The sequence below is a fragment of the Sinocyclocheilus anshuiensis genome, unplaced genomic scaffold, assembly GCF_001515605.1.
Source record: "Sinocyclocheilus anshuiensis isolate Anshui unplaced genomic scaffold, SAMN03320099.WGS_v1.1 scaffold2048, whole genome shotgun sequence".
Lineage (NCBI taxonomy): Eukaryota > Metazoa > Chordata > Actinopteri > Cypriniformes > Cyprinidae > Sinocyclocheilus > Sinocyclocheilus anshuiensis.
In genome coordinates, this window is record NW_015555896.1 from 494,138 (window position 1) to 512,701 (window position 18,564).

The window sequence follows — 18,564 nt, forward strand, 5'->3', positions numbered from 1 at the left end:
TAATGCACTGGGGCCCGTCATTACTAAGTTACGCCACTGCTTCTCATTATCTAATGTTGTACGCTCTGAATGTTAGATTTTATCAGCAGTAAAACTCAGGCGGCAAGCTTTTAGTGGAACGTCTTTATTGTCGAGTCTATACAAGATATTCGCCTCAGATCGAATATCTGATACATCCATAATGTGTGTAACTTAACTGATAAGAAAATATGAGGTAAGTTCAGAGTGCGTTACATAAGTGAAGTAGTTTAGTCTACACAGACAAAACATCTTCCGTTTCACGTCCCAATTACATGAATATGTTTTTAACAGACTTTACAAACAGCTTCTGCCAAAATGTGCATAACGTTTGTGAACAGACAAAATACACAATGTTTAAACTCTTTTCATATTTACAGCAGCAATATGTTCTTGATACTACAAATCACCAATAAGGTGATTGTCTTCAGAAACATTTTTTGTTGTGCTGGTTGAAAGTCTCTTTACATCCTGATAGCAATCATTAGTTAATCATATAATATTTCTCAGCAGGTTAAATGTTATTTCATTATAAAGCTTTATTTTTGGTTTTTAACAACAGGGAGAAGAACTCAACACCCTCATGAGCACCAGGGCTTGGTGTGTCAAAGCACATACGTTAATGGCTAATGCTCTGCTCCACACATAGATTTCGATGAAACTGTCAGCTTCCAGTAACTGGTTCCTTATTAATTTGTGGATTATATGTGTAGGAGTTTTGAATCGCCTGATCCCTGAAGTAGGGGAACCAATCCCTGAAGAGGCAGGCGTAGAAGGTGTACCAAGGGTAAAAGGTCTCAGACTGTCGAGACGCTCCAGCTTCGATAATGTGCCAGGCGGCTTCGTGTGCAGGGTAGGCGGTCATATTGATGTAACCGCTGCATTAAACACATCAGAGATATGAAGAATGAGCCTTTTATCAGTAACTCAAGTGGTAATCTGTGATAATGTTTGAGTTGCATAAGTAAGGGTTATATATGACCACAAATTAGACTTTGTCTGCCAATTTGTTTGTAAGTAGTACTGAGCTAGCACCACTAGGCAAAACTTAAACTCTACCGTATTAAACATTGTTAAATTTGAACTTTTTTGTTCATGTTTCACTTTCTTTTCTTTGTATATATTTTATTTTTTCTTTTGGACATTATACTGCCATCTACTGGCCTGGAGACATGACGTTTGCTTATTAATTTCTGCCGCTTCATTATCTGTTGTTTGATTCCTTTTCAATGGTGTTTCGTCTTACACTTAAGGTATTAAAAAATAATATTTTTATATTTAAAGCCCTCCCCCAAATTCCTCAGAATTACTTTTAATTTCTTTATGTCTAAAAGTTTTTCATGAGCAGAAATTGAGTCCATTTTTAATTAACTTTAAATTTGCATTGCATTTATTAGCATAGAGAACCAAAGATCTTGATGTTAGCTTGTTCTTACTTGATCTTCTCCATGGCGCTATCTGTGTCGATCAGGCCGAGTATGCAGATGGTTATGGACACATTGCTTTTTTGCATAGCTAGCTCATGCTGAAGGCCTCCAAAGAAACCGTTGAGTGCAAACTTTGTTGCGGCATACGGCAAAGCAAAGGGGCCACATATTTTTCCTGTGGAAAAGAGTTGGACGTTATTCCAGCATCTGTTTGTTTGTTAAACCAGTGACAATTGTGAGAAAAGTGTCATATTTTAATCACCTAGCAGGGAGGAAACAACAACTATTGATCCGTTACTCTTTTCAAGAGTTGGCAAAGCTTTCTGAGTCATCTGTGCGTAACTAAGAAAATTCACCTATAAGAAGGTATAAAATGAATGACAAATCAATCACATGTTTTAGTTATATGGCATCAAATGCAACATGTATGCTTCACCCAAAAATTATAATAAAGAAGTGTGAATGAGATTTGAGAACTACATTGCTTTTACAGTATGTCCTTTTTGGTCCACATTCATTTTTGGGGGAACTAAGTCACTATTGTCAATACAAATGGTTTTCATTGTGATTCTACACCTCTAGCAGCCATCGTGTGTGCTCCACGTCTCCATCCCATATTCTGTACGGACTGGGCCCGATGTGGTTCAGAACCAGGTAATCCAGACCCCCAAGCTGTTCGATGGCGTACTGTACCACACTTTCAGCATCGGAGGGGCTCGCCATGTCCGCAGGGATGAACAAGGCCGTTTGAGCCCCCATTTCCAAGCACTTACTCACAACCTGAGTTGAGATGAATGAAGCAATCAGATATCCGTGAATCATGTAAATGATGAATGAAAGAAGAAAACCCAACTCACCTGTTCTAGGACATTTCCTCTCCTCGCCGTGATAACAAGTTGGGCTCCTAAACAGGCATAGTGATACGCCAACTGCTCACCGATGCCAGTACTGGCGCCAGTCACCAGCACCCTGGCACCTTTCAAGGACTCTAAAAAAGACAGAGTTCATAGTATGATGTTGACTATGGGGCCATTCACCCAGTATGCGAGATGCAGGCAGTCGAATGGGGAAAAATGGTCTCAAGTTGAGCGCCACATTTTTTAAATGCTGTATCATGCATGAAAATTGAGCGCATTTGTCAAACATGTCTGTCTAGCACGTTAATGTAGAAAAACAATAGAAATATAATAGAAACAGCCCTTAACACCATGTCTACACTGAACGTGAGCGATGCAGCAAATGTCAATAGAACTCTTTATCACCAGTGATGCTATTTGCATGCCCCACCGACCGTTGGGTGAACGTCTGATGCATAAGGCACACAAAATGCGACATGCTTTGGGAGTTTCAAAGTCGTCATTTGATTGGTTGAATTCTACAGGGTTTCAGAGAGATGTGTGTGTCTTTAAAATCGACTTTACATTTTCACGCCACTAAACATGATGTTGAACAGAACCAACATTGCTTTACACGTCGCTTAAATGGGTTATTCTTGGGCAATGAAATCTGCTATGGAGTCGAGAACTTCTACCGCCAATCTGAAGGCATGGCTATGTGAGAGTATAGACAAATGACAGTCATTGCATAAAATGCCTCATAATGCCATAATGGTGTAGTTAATGTCCATAAATGTCAAATGACAAATCCAGCATTCTAAGCTTTCTAGGTTTATCACAGTTTATCAGTTTGTTAAAAGATTTTATGTATGGCCTTGAATTCCCATTAGTCACGTCGATTGTGGGTAGCAAGTTATATTAAACTTTTCCAATAGCCTCTCTGTACTCCAACAAACGCTCTGCGGTAACAGTAATTCGTTTGAGGGTAAAACAAGGTGGTACAACTGCTGCAGGACGGAGATGTTCCTTTGCTTGTCACACATCCTTAACTGCATAAATGTCATAGAGGCCTGGTAAATTAAAGCCTTGACTGATTCTTGGTGGGGTTTTTGGCAAAAGTACTCAATATTTATACTTGAGAAACTATGTGGTGATCTGTGGGACACTTTTATAATCATCATGCAAGTTCATGTTGATGACTATCAAATGTTGGACATCAAGGATTATCTATCACATTGCCCAATGCAGAAAATCTATTTTCAATGATCTTAATGGGAGATAATCAACTCCATATTAAAACTGTTATGAATTGCCAGTTCAACAGTGTTCAGGTCATGTTTCTTTCTTAAACACAATCGTCTATTCACTGTGATGGTGAACAACACAATATTAAAAACTATTTTAGCTAGCAAAATGGCATAATGCATATTTATTTATTCATTCACATAATTGTTATCTTGCCTTGCACAACACAGCCAATTATAATATCTCAAAGTGACACAAAGAGATAACAATAAATGGCATGACTTGTTAGTACTAGCTGAGTTATGTACTTTCTTGCTAGTTAATATTGTTCTTGTAGGCTATATTTGATAAACAATTTCTAAAAAAAAAAAAAAGCCTGCTTATTTTGTGTAATAAAACCTTATGATATCTGGGTTTTGAGGAATATATAAAAAGAATTTAAAGAGAAAATAATATGTCCCATTTCAAAATTAAAAGAGAACAGCCTTAACAGTATTGGTCCATCACAAATCTTGCCAGAAGAAAGGAAAGGGGGAAAAAAACATTCTTCCTAAATCCTGGTTTGACTAATCACGGGTCTTGCACATGACTTTTGTGTGGTATTACAGGTTATACGAATATTAAATTGTAAGTTATTACACGTAGATAAACAGAAAGGTCATTCAACTCACCCTTATTAAATGACGGAGCACTCCATCGAACCGCAACGAAAGCAACGCATATGCTGCCCAGCAACAATAACTTGGCATAAAGATTCATTTAAGGAAATCTTTGGAAGATTAAAATGCCCAGAAGTAGGCTATGCAGCTGAACCAATCAACTGTCAAAAATCATTAGTTGCTATAACCGAACTAGCAGAACCGGATCATATGTGTGTCAAAAGGCGGAGTCATATCAAAGTACAATACGATTTATGTGGTGCAAATAATCTTGTGAGCAATAAATGCACACTGTATATTTTATAACCGGGATATTAAAAACCGTTTTTTTTTTTAATTGTTATTATTATTATTTAATCCAGTTGTTGTTTTTCTTTGTGTGTATGTGTGTTTTTAAAATTCAGAACAAAATGACTGGCTAGGAAATAAAAACCGAAAGTCATGTTAGGCTAGATTAATTTTCAGTAACTAGCCTACTACATGGCTAAAGTATCCAGTACTAACTTTTTTGTCGTTTAAGTTAATATAAATAACGTTATCCTGTTAACTTTAAATCACAATATCACGTTAAATTCATATTTTAATGATAAATACAATTAAATAATAATACTGAAACAAAGCAGCTGACATTAAGTTCAGCGGGTTATTACGGCGGCACATTCATCAAATAAATAACACCACACGTCTATTAAAGTCATTTTTAAAATCGTCTGCTTTTAAATCGTTTAATTTTTAAAATTACTTATACCACATTTAACATGTTTTTATTTACCCGACGTTTATTTCGTCGAACGTGCGGATAGTGAAAGTCTTACCGCATTCAAAACGAACTTTATTGCTACCAGCTCGTTCTGCTGGAGCAAATGCCCTTGTCAGTAGAGTTCGCTGTCAAGATAAAGCAAAATATCCTGTGAAGCAGGGTTTTATTTCACAGTTTTGTGCTATATAGCATACCTTTGCTTTTAGGACCATGGCTGCCAAGATTTTGCCTGTAGTCAAGTTAGTATTTTTGCGTTGTTGTATATGCAGCTAATTAGCAGTTAGCTTACAAGTGTCTGTTTGGGCTTGAGAGTTATGCTGCCCGGCATATTTTGTGCATTATTATATTTTATATAGTTTGATAATATTTGTATTAGTTATAAATGAAATTAGCATGTATTCGAGTTCTTATTGGTAGGTTAAGGAGAGCTAGTCTGCTAGTAACGTTAAGTATATTTATTAGCAAGAACATAAGGAGTGTAAACATGAAATATTGGCTTTTTGTTTTGAATTTTAGTTAAGCTAAAACGTTAATATTGTTTGTTTCATAACTAGGGATATGCCGGTATCAAATTCTCATGTTGCGATTAATTGCTCATGCTTTTATCACGGTATACGGTATTATCACGATATTGAAATTTAGTTTTAAAAAGTGCTGTCATAATACAGGATAACAGGTTTAATAACTTTTTTCTTATAACAAAAATAACTGAATATTTAAATGCAATAAAGAAATACAGAAAAATGTATAAAGTTAAAAGTTTTACACGGATTAAAGTGCAAAAGAACTATAAAGACCAATAGGTATCACTTTACAATAAGACCTCATTTGTTAACCTTAGTTAATGCATTAACATTCACAATGAGCAATAGCTACTCATTACCGTGATATATCGCATTACCGAATACCGGCACAAGTCATTCATAACTCAAGTAGCTTGCACACATCTCTACTGTTTATTTCATTGTGACTTATGACTTTGAATGACTGAATCTGTGTTGATGTATGTTTCAGGTTTGCAACAAAATTTACCATTGCAGGTGGCGCCCTATATGTTGCATATGATTCAGGACTTCTTGGAGATGGTAAAGAGGGATCTGTCGTCTTGGGTCGAGCTAAAGCTGCCTTCCCACCTGCTGTGGAGGAGTGGATGAAGTATTTCAGCTTCGAGGTATGAGAAGTTCTGAAACTGAGTTTATTAATGAAACCTAAAGTAGAGCCTTTGACTTTTGATGCGGTGTAAGGGTATTTAAAGTAAGATAGATGACAGCACTGAAGTCATCAATGAGAACTTACCTGATATTTATTTACAAAGGTGTGACAGCGGGTATAAGAATACACTAGCTTTCAAAAGCTTGAGCCAAGAAAGTTTATTTATTTATTTTAGAAATTAATACTTTTATTCAGCGAGGTTGCATTAATTTAATCGAAAGTGACAATAAAGGCATTTATAATGTTACAAAAGATTTCGGTTTCAAAATGCTTTTGGACTTTCTATTTACCAGAGAATCCTGGAAAATATATATAACGGTTTTCAGAAAAATATGAAGCAGAAAAAAATCAACTTCTGAGGAATCATGTGAGACTGAAGACTGGATGCTGAAAATGCAGCTTTGCATCACAGGAATAAATTACATTTTAGAATATATTCAAATAGAAAACAGTTAAATTGTAATAATATTTCACAGTATTTTACAATAATTCTGTTTTACTGTATTTTCTATCAAATAAATGCAGCCTTGGTGAGCATAAGCTTTTAAAACATTAAAAAAAATCTACTGACCTCAAAACTTTTGAATGGTAGTATATGTGTAGTTTTGTAACTGATGTGTATTGCTGACCAGATACTTCTTATGGTGCTGTCTGTGTGGTATTATTCAATGTTGTTTCAAGTCACTTTATTTTAATGTTTTTTTTTTAATGATATATTTTAGCTTCCTGCCACGCCCAAAATTGAGTTCTCACCACTGGATGCATGGAACTCAGGTAAATGATAGTGTATGTGGTGGAAGATGTTAGTATATAATCAGTTTTTACCACACACATAATGTAAATTTAATATGTATATAATATGAATATAATGTAGTCTTGTGATCGCTCCATTTTTTCACTCAGGGGTCCAGAAGTCTATCCATGCCCTATCAGTCGCCCCGTCCACAGTTAGTGACTACACCAAACAAGGCCTCCAATACGTTAAAGACCTCACAAAATGAGCATTTAGAACTGTAAAATTAGTATAAGTTGCTATTGAAACATTTCAGTGGATGAGAAGACTTACTCACTTCATGAAGTGTTTTCGCTTGCATATATGTCACAGACTAAATTCCATTAAGTTTTGAGGAACAACAAGTTGAATGATTAAAGTTATGAATATAATAATGGTACAAACCAAACTGTTCAGTTTTTCAGTTTTTTCCCTTTGGTAACAGAAATAACAGAACCGTTGTAAAGCTTTGAGAGGAGTCAAAAATAATTTGAAGATCATAATATAAGTGTGTTCTATATGTATATTGTTATTCAACTCTTTTATTTATTTAAGAAATCCCTTCCTGGAAGTGTTGTGTTCTGTTCTGGCATTGATCTTCCCCTTGAATCATCTGGCATCCACCCTTTTTATATAGGCACTAAAGGACTGCAACTGAGTTTTGTATAGTTTATAATTCCATGTTGCTCTGTCTGATGTAAAATAAATCATGTCAAATGTTTTGAGGGATGTAGTTCTTCTGCATGAATGTGTTTGCTAACAACTATTTTTTTGATATAGCTTGTTGCTTACAAGACTATGGAAGTTAAGCTTGGTGTCAGTCTATATAGGTTCTAACCACATAAAAGCATTACTTAGTAACACTTTTCAGCTTTACCACACCGTAATGCTGCATTCATGTCGAGATAGACCCCAGCTCTTTTCTGCACGTTTTGACTCATTTTGAAAGTTGCCGCACATGTCGTCTTACCAGAACATGCTGATTAAAGAGCATGTATGTGCGTGGAAACATATTAGGGGTTTGTGGGTTTTGTGCAATGTGGCCTACATAGTTAAGCAGAAGTCCGTTAAACTAAGGAAATGCAGCAAAAGACAAGAACCAGGGGTGGGCGATATGGCGAAAATATCATATCTTTATCTATGACCTTATCATGATTGTTTTTAATGTTGGTTTTAAAGACAGTTTTGCAAGTTACTGAGAAGTAAAAACAGTAGTCTCTACTAGCATAACTAATAAAAGTAAAAAGTCGTCAAGCTTATTAAGGACTACACTAATTTCTATAAAAAAAAGATACAAAAATTATACCATCAAGAGCAGCGAGTGATTTTCTCTTTCTCTTTTCTTTTTTTTTTTTTCTTTTTTGATTAACATTAATGATATAGACAGCAGCAGGTTTATTAGGCTACTGTCACTTTAAGACCTAACGCATGCACATATCTAATATACTGACACACATCTTTGTTTCTCCCTGCTATTGACGTTCACCAAGACGTAACCTATTTGTGTTGACAAGAATACTCGCCAAGTCGGGCATTTTGACACATTTTCTTGTGTGTATGTCAAGTTAGCCGCAGCCCAAAATATACTTTGCGTGTCCGTGTTCAGCTCCGAGAGAGCTGCGCGGATGTATTTACATACAGAAATAAACAGGACATGTTTATAGGACATAAAAGATCACAATCTCTACGATTCATTTGAAAAGTAGGTTGTGGACATCTTAAAGATCGATCATAATAGAAAAGCATCACCCCTAATGAGAACTTCTGCTGTAGAGTAACTAATGGCAGACGTTCTTTCTGGAGCAATTTCTTCTCTTTTTTTTCTGTTCCTTTTCAACCTTGTTTGCTTCATGCAACAACAACATTATTTTGACTGACTGAAAAAAGAGACTAAAAGTTATTTGCTATAAAGACTTTTTATTCACCTTGACAAATCAATTGCTTGCGTCTCCAGGAATTCTTAAACGAAGCTCAAAAATGTACATTTATTATTTTTGAAGGCATGTGTCTTTTCAAAAAAAAAATTTCCCAGTGTTGCATCTATTTCTGTTTAACTAGACAGTTGTGTAACTTCGGATGTGGTGATGGTGGTGAACTTTAGCAGTGGTTGAGAATCAAACAGCCCCCTAGCTGGTTTCGCTCTCTCTGAAGTGGCGCTTTAGAAAGGAAAAATGCAAAGTCATTGCTTATTGAGTTTTTGTTGTTCTTTTCTTTTCTAAGTGTTATTGACAAATTTTGACAGCTAGCATACACATGGCACCATAACAGCTGACTTTGGCTGCACGAGAGTAAAATGCATTTTCATTGCATCAAGCACCTCCTCTGATCACTTCCTCGATCCACGCTCTGTATTTAGAAATTTCAGTGTAAACATTGGGAACATTTGGGTAGTCACAGTTTTGTGACAGGTTGAAAGAGACAATCCCCACTGCTGTCCCACTGCACACCAGCGGTCCACCCGAATCACCCTGAAATAACAATGCGTTTGAGATCAATTAACAGTCTCATTTTTACTGAGCTCAAAAGAATATATACTCACAAATTATGAACATTCTTCAAAATATTGATTTAGACGTACCTGGCAAGCACCACTTTTAGTCTCGAAACCCCCAGCACACAGGACATTGTTGGGGAGTTTCACTCGCAATTTTTTCCACATTGTCTGGCAGATGGAGGAGTTGATAGTCGACACGTCTGTCGCCAGAAGAACGTTCACCATATTTTCCTATTCAGTTTGACCCCATCCTGCAACCTTGCACTTGGTTTTTGGCTTCAGTGGTTTGTCCTTGCTCGAGATTTTGATGGTTTTCACACCTTTGCCATTTTTCAGCTTCTTGGACAGCTAAAATTTCACATAAGAAAGGTGATTTTTGTGATTACCATTAATGGTATGTTTAATCAAATTATTTTATGTATTATTCAAATGTAAATGAATGCATTATTATCAAACTGAAAATAAAATGTTAGTAATTATACATTTATATTTAATGATAAACTTAATATTGTTATATTTTATAATACATTTAAATTTATTTATGAATTTTGTACCTTCAGGAGCATGATATCGTTCCCAGTTTTGGCGTCTTTGAAGGATGGGCGCTTATGTTTATTTTGCACTGTATATCTTTTCAGATTTGCTCCTTTTGGACTGATGTTGTGGGTGCCCAGGATCACAGTCATGTTGCCACTTTATTCATAACATAATTGCATATTATTAAACCGTTTTGTTGAACACCAAACATATTCCAGGTTAACAACAGGCTTACCTTTTATCACAGTGTGCGGCCGTGAGCACGTAGCTCGGGTGGATCAGGAATCCTCCACATCTGTGTTTTCCATCAATCTGCACTGATGCCATGTACAGCATGGAGTTCTTCTTGGCTTTTTTGCCATTGATGATATCAGCTCCAAATGTGCCTAAGCAAACAAAGATGCATGTTTGAGATAACAGAAAACAGTTCAGTTATCATTTTATAATCAGTAAAGCATTAGTTTGCTTACCAGTCAATAGCAAGCTTGTCAAAGTTACTGAGAGCAACAGGCCGTATGCTGCACTCATCTTGATAAGATGCTGCTGGTGCGACCACCACAGTCATTTATATAGGTCTCTACCACAAGATACATCCTGACAGTCAGTGATGGCGCAAGATGCAGAATTTGCAACTTTGCTGCAAATACATCTTGCTGTTCCTGAATACAAGATTTTCTCCAGCATATCTTGGTAAAACTGATGTCTTTCTGGTGCAGTTTAATTTCTTTGGCAGCATTGCTCTAGACTCATGATGGAATCCTGTGATTCCTCTCTTGGTTTGATCAAACCTGTTTTTTGTCATGGCTTATTTTCAATTTTATAGTAGAATTTTCCTAGATTTTTTACAGCACAGAACATGTACCACAAATGGATGTGGCACTTTTCATGAATAGGGTGTCCCAGACTTGGACAAATCCTTTGTTTTGTTTTTTGTTGTGAAACTATTGGATATGTTTGCTTAATATCACCTAGAATTAGGGCTGCACGATAAATCGAAATGGAATCGAGATCGCGATTCCACAGAAGCTGCGATTGTCATGCGTATCTTTCAGTGAAGCACGGTTCTGTGATCAGCAGTAAATCTCCATCCAAAGGCCAGAGGACGCTCTCGTGCTGAAACTCTAAATACATCTCACAGAAGAAACCCAGAAAATGCCTATCGCTGCAGCTGAATAAACAGAAGATTCAACTGCTTTCATTGATTCAACGTGACTAATAAACACACGACTACGGCAATATACGGTTTATCGGAGTTCTTATTATTATAAATTTCATTAAAATAAAGTATATTTATAATGCAATGCCTTTATCACTGCTTAAATACTATGAAATATGTCGCGTGCCTTATTCTGTGTAAGAAGCCACATCATCTCACAGAAGGATTTATTTCAAACACTCGACTGACGTTATGAAGTGAGTTTGGAGTAAAAATGTTATTAAATGTGGTATTTTCACATGCTTTCAGATGGAGCAGCATTTACTTCACAGAGCCGTAGTTCACTGAGAAGCTATGCAAACAGCTCTCATTATCGTGAACGATTTCTTCAATTTCAGAATCGCTCAATAAAATCGTCTGCGATTTTTTTTTTCATAACTTGTCAGTGAACTACGGCTATGTGTAGTAAATTCTGCTCCATCTGAAAGCACGTGATGATGATTTCCTGCTAATTACAGAACCGGCATTACTAACAAAATGTGCATGACAATCGCATTCGATTAATCGTGCAGCCCTACCTAGAATGAAACATTGCTTTCAAACACATCATATGTCTTTATCACTGCTTTATATGGTAGTTTTTGGTCTGCCCCTTTGTGGTCTTGACCTTCTTTACAGTTTTCAGTTACAACTATGACCCTGTTGCTGTATGGGCCATTGTATAGAATTGGTCCAAACTGCTGTCCCACAACCAAAAAACACATTTAGAAAGCATTTACTAAGATCCTTCTATTATCTATTGAAACCCACAATCATATTTAAAATATTAGTAAGCTTAATATATATAAAATCATAATTTATTGGGTACTTGAAATTGGCAGGTGGGCGGCTGTCACAAACCCTAACCCCTATATTTCAACTTATGAAACTATTGAAAAAATGTCTGTATTTTTTTTCCATTGTTGTTTTTAAAGGTATCTCTTTGATTCTTTTTTTTTTTTCAATACGTTTCCAACTCTGACTTTGGACCAATACTATACAATGGCCCATATATGTATATATTCTTGCTAGAAAATAAAAACACAAAAATGTGAGTTTTAAATTGTATTTGGATTCCCAAATTTTAGTATCATCAAAAAATCAATTAGGAAAAAATTTTTCACAATCAACCTATTCTGAATGTTAAACTCCTGCTTTTACTGACCTTTTGCTGGAAGAATGACTCATTTTTGTACCCTTCTGATGGAAAATGTCATTTCAAATGTGTATATCAAACCCAAATTCAGTCACAGGCATCTGATATACTATCCATCCCTGATTTACTAGGTCCATGTATAAAAGCGTCATTATTGTAACCCATTATGTACACAAAAGCATGGACATTTTGAGACAATTTTTCTCATAAACAACAATCTGCATGCACAGAAGTGGTCATTGTGAAAATACAGAGATAAGTCATCAGCAAAACAATTTTATTTGGTCAGTATTGTTTATTTAAATATAATTTGCAAGTGCTGTGAACACAAAACTCTTAAATTTCTTTTTTCTTCGTCATTGCTTTGATCCAACGTGCATTTTTCGAAATATCGGTACATCAGGATATTTACACCCCTTTATGTTGAAGGAAACAATGCCCACTTCCACTGAATTGCACACTAACGGGCCTCCAGAATCACCCTGCAAGAAAATATGTGAAGAAGGGGTTTAATAGAAGAGCAATGAAACATCCCTAGTCCAAAAAAAAATAAAAACCTACAATACATTTGTGTTTATATGAAGATGAGTCTGTGGCTAGTTGTCACACTTTTTTATCTTTCCTAATTGTCTCAAAACGTTATAGTTTATACACTTAAGACATTGTGACAACTTGCCCCAGTCTATCTTGTATGTTTCTTACCGAGCACACTCCTCCGTTCTGTTTATATCCTCCAGCACAGATGATGTTTGGTGGAAGTTGTGTGATGCTTTCTTTGTATTTCTTCCATGCTTCTTTGCAGTCGCGCATGTCAACAGTTGATACGTTCAAGGCCAAAAGGTCATTAACTTCTTTATGTTTTTTAGTGGAACCCCATCCAGCAACCAAGCACTGGGTATTGTTTTTAACACTGCAATGTTGATGTGGGATTTTCACCGTCTTTCCTCCCAAAACTGCTTTCCTGGAAATCTGATAATGCAAATAAATACTTAGTTATTAAATGTGCACGTCGTCTTGTGCAAATTTCATCATAACCCAACAGGTGTTTCTTTACCTTTAGAAGCATGATGTCATTACCCATCTTAAAGTTTGAAAATGTTTTTGGTATAAATTTGCGAACCACATTCAATCTTTTTAGATTTTTCTGTGGAGAAATATTATGATCGCCAAGAACGACAGTCATCTCTTCACTGGATTGTAATAAAGCGGAGGGAATCAAACTCACATTTTCATGAATTGTTCAATCACCAAACATAATTTACTCAGTCCAAAGTCATATGATTTTTTTTTTTAACAAGAGCTTAGATATTTAATTTAGTGATGAATATGGCTCCAAAAATGAACGACTTACCTTGCAGTGTGCAGCTGTGAGCACGTATTGAGGATATATCAGAAATCCTCCACATTCATGTTTTTTTATTGTCCTGCACTGAGACCATGTTTTGCAAGGAATTTTTTGAAGCTTTTTTTCCCATTGATTATGTCATCTCCAACCACAACTATTGAGAAAAAGACAGAAATGACTATAAACTCAAACGATAGTCCCTTTAACGGCACAAATGCAATGTGTAAAGGTTAAGAATTACTAATGAAAGAAGCTATACCGGTGATGTGCCGTGTGGTCACTGCTGTCACAGTGTGCAGCTGTGAGCACGTATTGAGGATATATCAGAAATCCTCCACATTCATGTTTTTTTTATTGTCCTGCACTGAGACCATGTTTTGCAAGGAATTTTTTGAAGCTTTTTTTCCCATTGATTATGTCATCTCCAACCACAACTATTGAGAAAAAGACAGAAATGACTATAAACTCAAACGATAGTCCCTTTAACGGCACAAATGCAATGTGTAAAGGTTAAGAATTACTAATGAAAGAAGCTATACCGGTGATGTGCCGTGTGGTCACTGCTGTGGTGAACAGAATCGCAGTGAAGCCTGTCATTGTGCTTGTGGAACATTGAAAATGTGTCACTGACTTTTAAACTACTCAATGTAAAAGGGCAAGCCTCCCTTTACACAGCAAACCACAGCATTTCCTGGATGTTTCTTCTGTTAATTAAATGTAACGTCTGAAAATTAGGTTAAAACAAAGATTCCTGTTAATTCACCCAAAAATGAAAATTGTCATCATTTACTCACCCTCATGCCATTCTAAACCTGTATTTATTTCTTCTGTGGAACACAAAATAAGATATATTAAAAACTGTGTTTTTCCATACAATGAAAGTCAATGCAGTCCAAAATCAACACTGGACCCCACTGACAATGTCCATCGTATAGACAATTTCCACAGAAAAATAAAGTCATGAGGGTCAGTAAATGATGACATTTATTTTTGGGTGAATTTTCCATTAAACTCTATAAATGGTACATTTTTAGGTGGATTTTCCTGATAGGTACAAACACTGTGGTTCTGTTTGTAAAAAAACATTGCTCACTTGGTTGAAAACCCTGACCAGCCTAGCATAGCAACAGTCAGTCATAGTCATAGTCATATGTCATAGTCATAAGTCATAATCATAGTCAATCAATGGTGTTAGTTTGGGCAGAGCTGCCTGACCAATAGCATATGAGAACAATGTTTTGGGAAACAGTTTTTTTTTTTTCAATTAGTTTTTACAGACTTAATATTTTATGCATATTCACTTAGGACTGTTAGCTCACAACTTGATTTATTTTTAAATCTATGGTGAGTAGACTTTGACTTTGCCTCAATTTCTTTTTAATATGTGTCTGCAAACTAGACTTTCTCTAGACTAGACTTTCTCACAGGGTGTCTGACCACATGCAATGAGCTCGGCCCCCACAGGAAACCAGGCCTGCTGAGAACGGTTGACACCATCTTTTCACAGAAAAGCTTTTGGAGCTTGTCACATCAATCAAGATTTATTCAATTAATTAATTATGAAATGAGCTCGAAAAATTCACACACATAAGCAGACTGCATTGTTGAAGTTTATTGATCAGGTTCTTACTTCACACCTTCAAGAATAGCATTTATCCATTTTAGAAATTTGGAAATCTTGGTGTAGACATTCGGTCGATTAGGTGAGTCACAGTTGTTTTTCTCATTGAATGAAATGACACCTACTGCAACATTATTGCACACCAAAGGTCCTCCAGAATCCCCCTGAGAAAAGTCATGAAAGTGCAGGGCGTGAATAAAATTGAACTGTCACACTATTTGTGATTTGTCCAGAATATGATTTGTACCTGGCAAAATCCTCCACGACCACCTGCACAAACCATACGTGAGGTGGAGTAATCTTTTTCCCAGTACTTCTGACATTTTTTTTTGTCAATGATAGTGACGTCCACCTCCATAAGCTTAGCACTTGCTGTATCACTGTTGTTTTTCTTCCCCCATCCTGCAACACTGCATTTGACCTTGGCCTTGATGTCCTTATCTTTCTTTGGTATGGAGATCCAGTTGACGGTCTTGCTCTTTTTGACTTTTCCACATAGCTACAGCAAGTAATTCAACCATTAATGCGGATCATTTTCAAAAATGTATACAAATTGGATGACCAACTTTTTTGCTTTTACATTTTGTTTACTTATGAGGATAATTGGATTACTAGGTATGTTACTATTTTTACAATTGTTATATATATGCTTTAAAACAATTGAAACATGAAAACAGTACAAAATTATTAATAGTAATTAAATATTGTAAATATTGTTCGGTTTACAGCATATAGGATCAGATCTCTAAGGCTTTGTTGATAAAAAAATCTTATTTTGTGGCATATCTAATCTTAAATCTTGTAATTACAACAAACAAAAGACAAAACCAATAATGTTTCCACATTCCCAATCCAAGTCACATCCAAATGTGGTGTGAAATCCAATTCAAATTCAAACTGACAGTGTGTCTCAGTCTGAACAATCAGGTTTCTGGTAGCTTTTTATCACTTTGTTAGTATGGGAAACAATGTATGAATTAAAGTATTTAATGATTTGCAAAATGAACTCACTAGTCAGTTCTTAATATCAGATTTGAAACCAAATCAGATTTGTGTGTAATGTGAACAAGGCCTAAGGGAGTGTAGGACATTCACTTTTCTTTTCCTCAAAATTTTGTTTAGCGTAGAATTAAAACACTATTGCTTTATTGCAGTTTGCTCTGCAAAACCTAGCTGAGTCATTTACCTGAAGTAGCATGATGTCATTTAGCAGACTTTTAGGCTCATACCCAGGGTGGATGTGGTAGAATTTCACACCCATGCAACCAGAGCCATGAGTGTAATCATGAGCTCCAACCACAACTGCCAGCTTCTCTCCGCTGTCAAGATGAAGAAGAAAACAAACTTTGCTTTAAGTAAAAACAATATTTGTTGGACTTCCTACACTGCATTCCAAAAGTGATGCCACTGAAGAGCCATTTTTAGTTCCCCAAAGAACCTTTCAGTTAACACTTCTTAAAAGAGCCATTTTTCTTAGTGTGAAGACCATTTTAATAATCTAAAGAACCCTTTGTGCAATGGAAATGTTCCATGGATGATAAAGGTTCCCATCAATGCCAATAAAGAACCGTTATTTTTGAGACTGTAGGAGTCGCAGACCCATTTGGTTGGGTACTATTATACGTTGTGTCATTTCCAAAGAAGTCACATCAAGTGAGGACCTTTTTGCAGCAGTATGGGACTCTCTTTGACTCACAGTGAAATTGTAACTGACCAAAAAAAAACTTACTTTTGGAAGCAGTGTGCAGCTGTCATGACAAACTGTTCAGACACAAGGAAGCCACCACATATGTGTTTTTTATTTCTTTGAATCGAAACCATGTAGGGTCTTGAATGAGGTTTGGCTTCTGTGCCGTTCACTATACCCACTTGCACAGATGCTAACAGAGAGAAAAATTAGTTTAGGCTGGTTAAGTGAGAAGTAGACTTGACCTAATGTTCTTTCAGATCAACTTACAGAGCATAGTGCTAACATTGCATAAAATGAACATTAAGATACCATATTTATGATAAATGTAGAAGACATAATGTAAGAGAAGTCAGTTCTTTTCCATCATTTTCTTACCTGGAATAATCAGATATGGTAGCATGGTGACTACCAAAAGCACGGAGATGATCATGATGCTGTACTTGGAAGGTTTCTCAGGAGTGCTGAAGATCTCACTGGTGTTGATGGTGGTATTTAATGCAAAGTGGGCTGGTTTAGCCCCCCAGTAGCACTCATACTTCCTCTATCACAGCTTGATGTGGCTTTCATTTTGCACTGAGGTGGAAAAGATAGGTGTTAGGTTTGTGGTCTTAATGGAAGTAGACTATTCTCCCCCATGTATGATGTAATTGATAATATTTCTTGTAAATTATGTTAGGTGTGAGAAATCATTTAAGAGCTTAGTCAAACTGGCTAACGCTACCTGTGGTTAGATCTCTGAAGGTCAATTCACACTGCATTAAAAGACACCAACCAAAGTAACAGTTGGTCGGGTTTTGTCTGATCAGCACATTACCCATGTTGGTGATGATCGGCGCTTGTTTTCGTCGATTGAACCAAACCATTTGTCGCGTCTTGAAATGTCTGAGAAGTGACATGCTATACTTGGTTGGCTCGTATCTCGCACTTTTTAGTTGACTTAATGTACAAACAATTAGTTGATTTTAATTGTAAAAATATAGTAATCTGTACTATTTGCATACTATGCATTTGTTGCTCAGAAAACCCAAATTAAGATGTGATTTGTATGTGTACCATTCTGTCAATATAGTTTCTAATTCCCAGTATGCTTTGCTTCTCTAGAAGTGAATGCTGAAATTTACTGTTATTTTGCCTAAGGTTATATTAGGAGGTGCATTGTTAATCTTTAATGTTCTGTTATGTTTGGTTTTAAAAGGATTTCTGTTATCGCTGCATTTTGAGGGTTTTACCATTGTGCTGAAGAGTAGAGCCTTTGGTCGAGGATTGGTCTAGAAGTGATAAGACTATACACTGCTTTATTTAAAAACCAACATTTGCAGATGTTGGTGCACTGGTGGTCTTTCTGGTTATGTTACCACATGCCTGTGTGCCATCGGTAGCTGGATAATTGAAACACATACTCTACTGGAGAAACACATACTTTGGGCCCTATCATACACCTGGCGCAATGCGGCCTAGACTTTAGGTCTAAAGTCAATGGCGCAGTATTTTTAATTTTTTTTTGTTATTTAAAGAGTGCGTTAATTATATGCACCTATAGGCGGGACCACAACGTGCGTACACTCTGCTTATTAACACACACAGAGACACGCAGCAG

At 36.2% G+C, this 18,564-nt stretch overlaps 2 protein-coding genes and 1 pseudogene across 2 annotated transcripts; 1 reads left to right on the top strand and 2 right to left on the bottom strand.

The window, feature by feature from the left end:
• Positions 1-572: 572 nt before the first annotated feature.
• On the bottom strand, positions 573-2,432 carry LOC107675913 (hydroxysteroid 11-beta-dehydrogenase 1-like protein). The gene is made up of 5 exons (XM_016470414.1): positions 2,303-2,432; positions 2,022-2,225; positions 1,708-1,801; positions 1,455-1,620; positions 573-896 (listed from the first exon to the last, which is right to left on the bottom strand). The coding sequence occupies exons 2-5, from the start codon at positions 2,202-2,204 to the stop codon at positions 683-685; spliced, it is 657 nt and encodes a 218-aa protein (XP_016325900.1). The 5' UTR covers positions 2,205-2,225; positions 2,303-2,432; the 3' UTR covers positions 573-682.
• A 2,583-nt stretch (positions 2,433-5,015) lies between these two features.
• Positions 5,016-7,647, top strand: LOC107675912 (MICOS complex subunit MIC13-like). The gene is made up of 4 exons (XM_016470413.1): positions 5,016-5,184; positions 5,960-6,116; positions 6,880-6,931; positions 7,061-7,647. The coding sequence occupies exons 1-4, from the start codon at positions 5,156-5,158 to the stop codon at positions 7,156-7,158; spliced, it is 336 nt and encodes a 111-aa protein (XP_016325899.1). The 5' UTR covers positions 5,016-5,155; the 3' UTR covers positions 7,159-7,647.
• A 1,354-nt stretch (positions 7,648-9,001) lies between these two features.
• LOC107675896 (enteropeptidase-like) lies at positions 9,002-17,380 on the bottom strand (annotated as a pseudogene).
• Positions 17,381-18,564: the final 1,184 nt, after the last annotated feature.

Bases quoted from the DNA above. Each gene is read 5' to 3' on its own strand.
- LOC107675913 (XM_016470414.1), bottom strand. From the start codon at position 2,204: ATGGGGGCTCAAACGGCCTTGTTCATCCCTGCGGACATGGCGAGCCCC. The intron at 1,802-2,021 runs GTGTAGAATCAC...ACCTTCTTATAG, and splicing joins ACACACGATGGCTGCTAGAG to GTGAATTTTCTTAGTTACGC. The intron at 1,621-1,707 runs GTGATTAAAATA...TCTTTTCCACAG, and splicing joins TGTTGTTTCCTCCCTGCTAG to GAAAAATATGTGGCCCCTTT.
- LOC107675912 (XM_016470413.1), top strand. From the start codon at position 5,156: ATGGCTGCCAAGATTTTGCCTGTAGTCAA. The intron at 5,185-5,959 runs GTTAGTATTTTT...TGTATGTTTCAG, and splicing joins AAGATTTTGCCTGTAGTCAA to GTTTGCAACAAAATTTACCA. The intron at 6,117-6,879 runs GTATGAGAAGTT...GATATATTTTAG, and splicing joins TGAAGTATTTCAGCTTCGAG to CTTCCTGCCACGCCCAAAAT.